At 38.0% G+C, this 8,216-nt stretch overlaps 3 protein-coding genes across 3 annotated transcripts in view; 1 reads left to right on the forward strand and 2 right to left on the reverse strand.

Annotated features, from left to right (window-relative positions):
• Positions 1–675: 675 nt before the first annotated feature.
• On the reverse strand, positions 676–3,912 carry LOC107684776 (ketimine reductase mu-crystallin-like). Its single transcript, XM_016481133.1, has 6 exons — positions 3,842–3,912; positions 3,651–3,752; positions 3,376–3,559; positions 1,655–1,776; positions 1,457–1,541; positions 676–1,091 (listed from the first exon to the last, which is right to left on the reverse strand). The coding sequence occupies exons 1-6, from the start codon at positions 3,899–3,901 to the stop codon at positions 1,027–1,029; spliced, it is 618 nt and encodes a 205-aa protein (XP_016336619.1). The 5' UTR covers positions 3,902–3,912; the 3' UTR covers positions 676–1,026.
• Positions 3,913–4,686: 774 nt separating this feature from the next.
• Positions 4,687–5,116, reverse strand: LOC107684777 (NHP2-like protein 1; the record flags this gene model as incomplete). The annotated part of the gene is made up of 1 exon (XM_016481134.1): positions 4,687–5,116. A coding segment is annotated over one exon (279 nt), but the record flags the coding sequence as incomplete, so codon positions are not given.
• A 2,169-nt stretch (positions 5,117–7,285) lies between these two features.
• Positions 7,286–8,216, forward strand: part of LOC107684747 (cytochrome b-c1 complex subunit 2, mitochondrial-like) — a 16,519-nt gene continuing 15,588 nt past the window's right edge. The window contains exon 1 of the mRNA XM_016481092.1: positions 7,286–7,407. Within this exon, the coding sequence (XP_016336578.1) occupies positions 7,375–7,407 (33 nt within the window). The 5' untranslated portion in view covers positions 7,286–7,374. The remainder of the gene's footprint in view (positions 7,408–8,216) is intronic.

An 8,216-nucleotide genomic window follows, 5' to 3' on the forward strand; every position in this document is an offset into this window, starting at 1 on the left:
AGTCAATAGCAAATACTTAAACTAATAACAAAACGCACTTACAGTCGCTGATTCAAAAGCGCCAGATTGTCATAGCAAAGTCGGAATTGACACTTTTTTTTTTAGAAATAGCCTTTGTGCACAGCCAGCCTTGTACTCTTCTAGGTTCAAAAAACTGTCGTCCATAAAATGCGTTGCACAAATTCGAACATCTGGGTTGTGCTGTTCTGTTGTAAATAAATCTTAACCAATGATTCCTAATTGCATCTACTTCCGGAAGGCCAAATAAAGTGCTTTTGCTTTCGCACTGAATCACACAGCTCTCCCTGACATGGCTGCATCAACACTACTGCTGTTCCTGAAACCACGCCTTCTTTCTTTGCGTGCACATTTGGGCGGCATTATGCTAATATTTCCACATAGTGACGTAGACGTGGGGGCGTGTTAGAACGAGCCGTTTTAGGTAGGTGTGGCTGACTCTTAAATTTTATAAAGAATATCTCTTTGGATTTGAGACTTTAGTCTTTGCAACTTTACATATCTTCTTTATGCACCAAGAGCTTGTAACACTCCAAAGAGAAAGGAAAACTTGAAATCGCATCATATGACCCCTTTAAAAACAATCACAAAGGGGTATTACTAATGTATTTTATGTTGTAGAATAAAACGTGAAATATCTTGAGCTTGTGTTAACTGCAGACCTTATTTCAGGCATTTAACCAAAAATCCATTTAAAATAAACCCATCGACTGGAGCAACAGAACCAGAAGTTCTAGGTTTTGGCCAACAAAAATACATCATCCCTACATTTTTTTAACGCATATTGTAGCATCATTAATAGAGTGCTATTAATGATGCTACAATATGTGTTAAAAAAATGTAGTGTTACTTTTTTCAGACTAAAAGTACTTTACTGATTATTTCTTTTAACTGTAAATTGTGAGAGCAGTTTTTTTTCTCATTATTATTGATCAGGGTAAAGACACTACCACCATGGCAGACAAGACGATTGTGAAATCAGCAGAGGAAGCTGTGCTGGTTAGTTCTTCAATATTCACTGTTCCACTTCTCCAGCACAAGTTTGGCTGAGACAGCATCTTGTATCCCCATTCCTGCATTTAAAAATTCAAAATATCCAGCTAGTCATGACAGCTTTGCTTCCACTGACACTGACAAGGACTAATTAGTGCTTTCTAAGAAACATCAGGAGATAACAATGAACAAATTCCACATGACATTCCCAAATTTTCATTACAGCTGGCTGAAGATCAGCAGGGTTTTTTAAAGCTTGCATAATAAAAGTAATAGATATTTCCTTTTTGTCTGGAGAGGACTGAAATGCAAACATCAAGCTTTTTAAGGCACATTCTGCTACTATGGCTTTCTATCAGTGGTAAGAATGCCCCCCCTCCCTCCTTTTATCTTCAGTACATCTTGTTCTTGATTTTTGGATCACAGCTGTGCAAAAACAAGTTACCCAGTGACTTGAACACTGTAGTCTTCTCACGCTGAGCAGGAAAGGATCCATTTATAACTTCTCCGAGCTCTGCGAATACTTCAGCCTGGGTAAATAATGAGCATGTAAACTATTTAGGAATTTGGGTGTACTATATGTATGACTCGAATAATTGTTGGTGAAATCAGCTATATTTTATTGATGGTAAGTAATGCATACTCCAGACAGAATGATGTCTCCTGACTCTGCTGTCGCCCCCTCTCTGCTGTCCACATACACCACAGCCTCTCTCATCAAGACATCATCCAGTTCCCTCCAGTCTGGCCGACAAGCGCCAACCGCTGTCACAAAACAGATAAATACACAATGTAGTAACCAGTGTTGGGGGTAACGCATTACAAGTAACGCAAGTTATGTAATCAGATTACTTTTTTAAAGTAACTAGTAAAGTAACGCATTACTTTTTAATTTAGAAGGAAATATCGGAATTACTTTTTCAAACAAGTAACTCCAGTTACTTTTTCCCCCATGTATTGACTGACAGCTCTTGTGTTGCCATATTGAGAGAAATCGGGAGTAAGTGCAGAGGCGTTGTGTGCGCTGTGTGAACGTGATGCTTACTGTAGTTCTACACTAAATATGAACAGATTCAGTATTCCTCAAAATGAATAAAAACTGTCAAATGCAAACTCAGAATATTATACAAACCTGCAATAATTAAATATGTTAAATAAGACAAATATCGTTTATGTATTTAATCCCATTTTATTAACCAATGTCTTTGCTGCTGACCTTCGATGATCCAATTCAATCATACTAATAATCAAAAATGACACATTTGTGTTATTGCTGAATAGTGTTGAACTTTCTTCTCCTGCATCATATTCTTCATGCAAATTGTTTGAGCTGCGCCCTCTACTGTACAGATGTGAGTTTACATTTCCTTCAGCCTGAGGCTCATTCATTTCACTTTTGTTGTGAAAGGGCTTTTACACTTGTAAAAGAATAACTTTTTATATTAAAAACAAACAAATAAGTCCAGCCCAGATTTAAAAAGTAACGCAAAAGTAACGTAACGCATTACTTTCCATAAAAAGTAACTAAGTAACGTAATTAGTTACTTTTTTAGGGAGTAGTGCAATATTGTAATGCATTACTTTTAAAAGTAACTTAACCCCAACACTGGTAGTAACTATCATGTTGACTTGTTGAGGCTGTTCATTAGCTGCATTGACCAACAGTTAGCCTCAGACGTCACACCCACGGACCGTTGGCTGATCGTCTGATGCATACAGCAAACAAAAGTGGAAACACTTCAGGAGTTTCGAAGTCGTCATCGGATTGGTTGAATTATACAGGATTTCCGGGAGACGTGTGTGTCGCGTTCTTTAACGTTCCGCCTGGAAACAAAGATGGCGTGCTGCCAAACCCCCTCACGAAAGAGGAAAGCCATCGTGCTTACAACTGTGACGACGAGCGCTTATCAGGATCAACTAAACGCTGCATTTTCAAAAGTATGTGAAAAATTTAAAGTTTGCGACATAGAATCTTTAAAATACGTCTGAGAGTTTTACACATCGGTCTGTGAACAAAACGAACTGTGATTGGTTGTTTGACATGTCGGTCAAACAGCCTCATAGGCGGGCCTAGGCCAATGAAAGCTGCCATGGATTCCAGACGTTCAGCCGTCAGTCTGAAGGTCTGGCTACGTGAGACTAACCAACAGTAAGCAGCTTGGTTTGAAAGGGACTGTAGCTGTACTTCATTAATCGCTAATTATGGATCGTTTTTGCCTTTGCAGTTCCTCTGAAAATGATGCTCATGTAACTGCATCTGAACGGTATCTTTTAGTCATGACTATATTCTAAGTATAACACAGCCTCTTGTACCTTATTGGTTAAATATCTCACAAAATATTGTAAATCTGTGGACCAGCTGACCTGCTATGTGTGCACCTGGTTTGACCCACTCGCCAAAGAGTATCGGCTGACTTGCACCTGTGGCAGTCACTATTACATCAGCTCCTATCACGGCCTCCTTCACCGAAGAACAAACTGTTACAGGATCTTGGAGATCATTAACAAACCGTTGAGCCATTTCTTTATTTCTGCTCCACACACGGACCTGAAGTGAATACAACACTGGATTACACACACACACACACAAAAACAGTTTTGAATGACTTGGACGTATTTCCTATTTTCATACTGGTTACCTCTTTGAACTTGAAGAGCTTTGTAAAGACATCATAGTGGCTTCTAGCCTGCTGCCCTGAACCAAGGATGCACAACACTTCTGAAAGAGCTGGCTTGAACAGCTGGAGAGAGAAAAACATATTCAGATTAAGTGACTTTATATATTAGCTTAAATCATTACAAATTTGGGGTCTGTTTCAGAGGAACCTACTTTAGCTGATATGGCTGATACTGCTGCAGTTCGTTTGGCTGTGATGGCCTCCCCATCCATGATCTAACATTAGAAATACAGTAATATTGTGAAATATTTTACTATTTCAAATATCAGCTTTCTAATGAATATATTTTAATGTAATTTATTGTAATTTGTCATTTATTGAAATGTATTCATGTGATCAAAGCTACGTTTTCAGCATTATTACTGCAGTCTTTAGTGTCACATGATCCTTCAGAAATCATTCTGATTTGCTGTTCGTTAAAGATATGTAACAAAATATATAAACAATGTAAATGTAGTGTAAAAAATCATAATAATAATAAAAAAATGCTTTATGTTGCTTATAGGCATGAGCAAAATGTCTGTTGAACTGATGATCATCTTATTGGCAGCGAGATTAAATGTCTCATGTTTGTTGACTTTCATTTCAGATGACTGAAATTTAACAACCGGCAGCTGTTACGTGGAAAAATAAGTACTACATAATCAACTACATATCAGTATTCAATTTATATACCCAATTTTTCATGCACAATACTCTCAAACCATTCTTCTCCCTTTTTCCCCAAACGAATAACCTTAGCTTAATTAAATCTCTAAATTTCACTAAAAATGTGAAGTATACTTTCACTAAAGCGAACTGCATAGTTTAAAAATGCATGATCTGCTTTCATTTGTACACATCTGACAGTATTTATTGAGGGTTTTATATTCAATTTGCATTGGGTAACAACAGAAAAATGGCAGAATATTTCATCCATTTTAAAAATGCCAATGTATTAATGTTATACATGCAGTATGTGCATCTATCAAATATAAAGAACCCACACAAATCATCATTTGATTTGAATCAAACTTTATTTCGGCTGTCAATTGCTGAGGAACACACTCAACATTGTTTGATTCTAACAAAAAGGGGGAAAAATCCTTAGGGATTGTACAAAAAGATCATTTATAAAACCTGAAAACAAAAGTGTAAAAAGTATGAGCTCAAACTAGGAGTCTTTCAATAGCCATCTGCACAGACTGAATCTGAGGTTTCAGCTGCGATCCCTCCTTGATGGTGACTGATGTGGCAATGACAGGTCTTGACACTCCACATGCACGTCCGAGAGCTTGTTTAGAGCGCACAAACACATACGGCACGTTCTTATCCTCACACAGCAGCGGCAGGTGCAGGATGATCTCCAGAGGTTCGGCATCAGCCGCCATCACAATGAACTCAGAAATCCCACGGTTAAGAGTTTTGGTGGCTGTGGAAGACAATAACAATCAGAGTTGGCAAAAGTGTCATTTACAATATGTAGATAATCAGGTGAACTTATACTTAAGTTATTCATTTTGGTGATTAAAGCTTTGTTTTGTCTTTGTTCCCCATTCTCAATAACCCCACAGCTTGAAAGAACAAGTTCTAAAGGGGTAACATACAGCTGGGTTTTTAATAAATGTGGCTGTCTATGCAGTAGAAATGCTACTGCTTTTAATCTGTGCTACATGACTAGAGAAAAGAGCAAAAGGGCTGTGGGGAAAAAAGGGAAGTAAACTTCAACACCCACAATGCACCTAGCAATAAGGCAGAAGATTTTAATAAAAGCTCTGGAGCGGTCAATTTTGCAGAATGTTTTACGTCATCCAGTGGACTTCCGCTGACAAAAAACAAGAACATCTTGATGCAGGACAAGTAACATGGAATAATACACAATTTTCATTTACTTAAGACAGTTGACACTGTAACAACACAAAGCTGGTTGAAAATCAGTGAACGTACCCTTTAAAGATAAGAAAATGTCAAAATATTATGAACAGATACATAAAATTTAAAACATAATAAATTACTGTCATCAATAACCACAGACTGTATAAAAACATGGACGTAGTGTCCGTGATGTCACCCGTAGGTTTCCGAAGAGCGTTTTTGAAGCCTAAAGTAGGCGGAGCCGGCCGTCGCCATCTTGGCAGCGCGTCTCTCCCGGATAATCGAAAATGGGCAAAGAGGCAGGAGCTGGTTGCTGAAACCACGCCCACCTAGCTCGACGGCGGTGACAGCAGTGGCAATCCACCTGTCACTCAATTACAACGCCCTTAATTATGCAGAACTTTAAGGTTTAATATAATTTAAACGGATGAGTTATAAAAAAAATTCACCCCCCCCTCACAGTTGTCATGAAGGGCAAAATTAGCTATATAGACCAAAACCACTTTTTGTACCAGGCTGTAAACACTTTTTTCTGCTGTAAAGTTGGGCATTTTAACATGGGATGTCTCCCTTTTGGAGCCAGACTCTAGCGGCCAGTCGATGAATTGCAGTTTTAGTCACTTCCGTGTTGGTTTCACGAAAGAGACCTGGGGTGTATTCCAGAAAGCACGGTTAACTTACCTTCAGCTAAACCCTGAACTTTCAGTTGATTAACCCCAAACCTTGCTTACCGCACTTCCACTTTTTGGCGCTAGTGGGTAACACTTCTGTCATTAAGCAGGAGTTTTGATAGTTTGTGTGAAGACTAGCATAGTAATGTAGTGATATAACGGGTAAGGATTTTTGTTATGCTCTTCGTGGACAAGCGCACCATGCTGTTTATTTCTTCTTTTGTTCAATGGTTGTTTACATGCTTAGTGCATATTGCCACCTAATTGATGGTTGTGCAATTCAAATAAGACCCAATGTATAAATACTTTTATAATTCCGGCAGGCAACATTAAAATAGCTACACGTTCAATGCAGTGAAACAACATCCTAAACTAGTAAGTCCCACGCGTATACGTTACTCACCATTGTTTGCTGTGATTTGGCCGGTGACTAACTTATAAACACACGGGTCCTCTCGGCAAGAGCTTCACGGAGGACAGTACTATTTAACTAAACAGAAAATGTATAGAGTTTAGCAAATAAACAAACGAAATCGCTCTAATGGCCAGAGAAGCTTTGGGAACTTCACTACTACCGCGACTCGCAACACGTGTTTGTGGTCGATACACTGCGCATGCTCACATTCAACCCACTTCCGGTAGTCTTTTTTATCTTTTTTTTAAACAATTGTTAATGGTTTTAACCGATCTCGAGTCAGTTTTTGTAACGTTAGATGAATAATTAATTAATTTAACGAATTTTAATAAACGTGATATAATGAAAAGTGAGATCTAGAGTTAAGATCCTATTAAGAGCCATATAACAAGCACTGCAAAATAATAAAATAACAAAAACTAAACAGAGGTCATATCAAATGATATTTAACGATTTGTAGATTACACTTTCGTAAAAACATTCATAAAAGGCGTCTTCATGCACTTTTAAGACTGTGCTCACTTTGTGTTTATATGCAGTGGTGTAAATTAAAATTAAAATTAAAATTAAAACACTCATTTTGAATAATTTCAACGTACGCAAACTCCGAGTCGTCATGTGGCAGTATATATGCATCTGTGCGTCATTTTAGTTTCGACGTAGAGAAGCAGAGAGTGAAGGATTTTGGGTAGGACATCCTTAGGTCAGCCATATTGCGGTGGTCCATCTGAAGGAGAGAGAGAAGATGAGGGGGATCCGGGGAATAAGCCAGTTATCGGTGAGAACTTGATTAACGGGGTTAAAGATGACTAGTAGAGGTTCTGCTGCATGGTTCTGTGTTGTTTTGTACGAGTGCTCTCTAGATAGGACAGATGCTGGCCTTGTTCTCATACAACCAAGCTAGACAAGATATATAGTTGACAGTTCAGCTGTGTATGTAATTTCATTGCATTCCTCGTTTTATCCATGTTTTGAATGCAGTTAACTTATATAGAGCAGCGATTCTTAGTCTTTATGCCACAGCACCTATCCTAACATTTAAAAGGGATCTATATAGTTTGTTGTATAAAGGCTGTGAAATAATAATGGCCATAAATACAGGTGCATCTCAAAAAAATAGAATATCGTGAAAAAGTTCATTTTTTTGTAATTTATTTCAAAAAGTGAAACTTTCATATATTCTAGATTCATTACATGTAAAGTAAATCATTTCAAAGTTGTTGTTTTAATTTTGATGATTAGAGCTTACAGCTCATGAAAGTCAAAAATCCAGTATCTCAAAATATTAGAATATTTACATTTGAGTTTCATTAAATGACCATCCCTACAGTATAAATTCCGGGTATCTCTTGTTCTTTGAAACCACAATAATGGGGAAGACTGCTGACTTGGCAATGGTCCAGAAGACAATCACTGACACCCTCCACAAAGAGGGAAAGTCACAGAAGGTCAATACTGAAAGGGGTGGCTGTTCACAGAGTGCTGTATCAAAGCATATTAAATGCAAAGTTGACTGGAAAGAAGAAATTGGGTAGGAAAAGGTGCACAAGCAGCAGGGATGACCGCAAGCTTGAGAATACTCTCAAG

This window comes from Sinocyclocheilus anshuiensis, unplaced genomic scaffold (assembly GCF_001515605.1).
Source record: "Sinocyclocheilus anshuiensis isolate Anshui unplaced genomic scaffold, SAMN03320099.WGS_v1.1 scaffold537, whole genome shotgun sequence".
NCBI lineage: Eukaryota > Metazoa > Chordata > Actinopteri > Cypriniformes > Cyprinidae > Sinocyclocheilus > Sinocyclocheilus anshuiensis.

What these genes read in the sequence shown, in the direction of transcription:
- LOC107684776 (XM_016481133.1), bottom strand. Translation starts at nt 3,901, where the DNA reads ATGGATGGGGAGGCCATCACAGCCAAACGAACTGCAGCAGTATCAGCC. An exon ending in AGCTCTTCAAGTTCAAAGAG is followed by an intron (nt 3,560 to 3,650) that starts GTAACCAGTATG and finishes TATTCACTTCAG; the next exon opens with GTCCGTGTGTGGAGCAGAAA. An exon ending in GAGACATCATTCTGTCTGGA is followed by an intron (nt 1,542 to 1,654) that starts GTATGCATTACT and finishes TTATTTACCCAG; the next exon opens with GCTGAAGTATTCGCAGAGCT.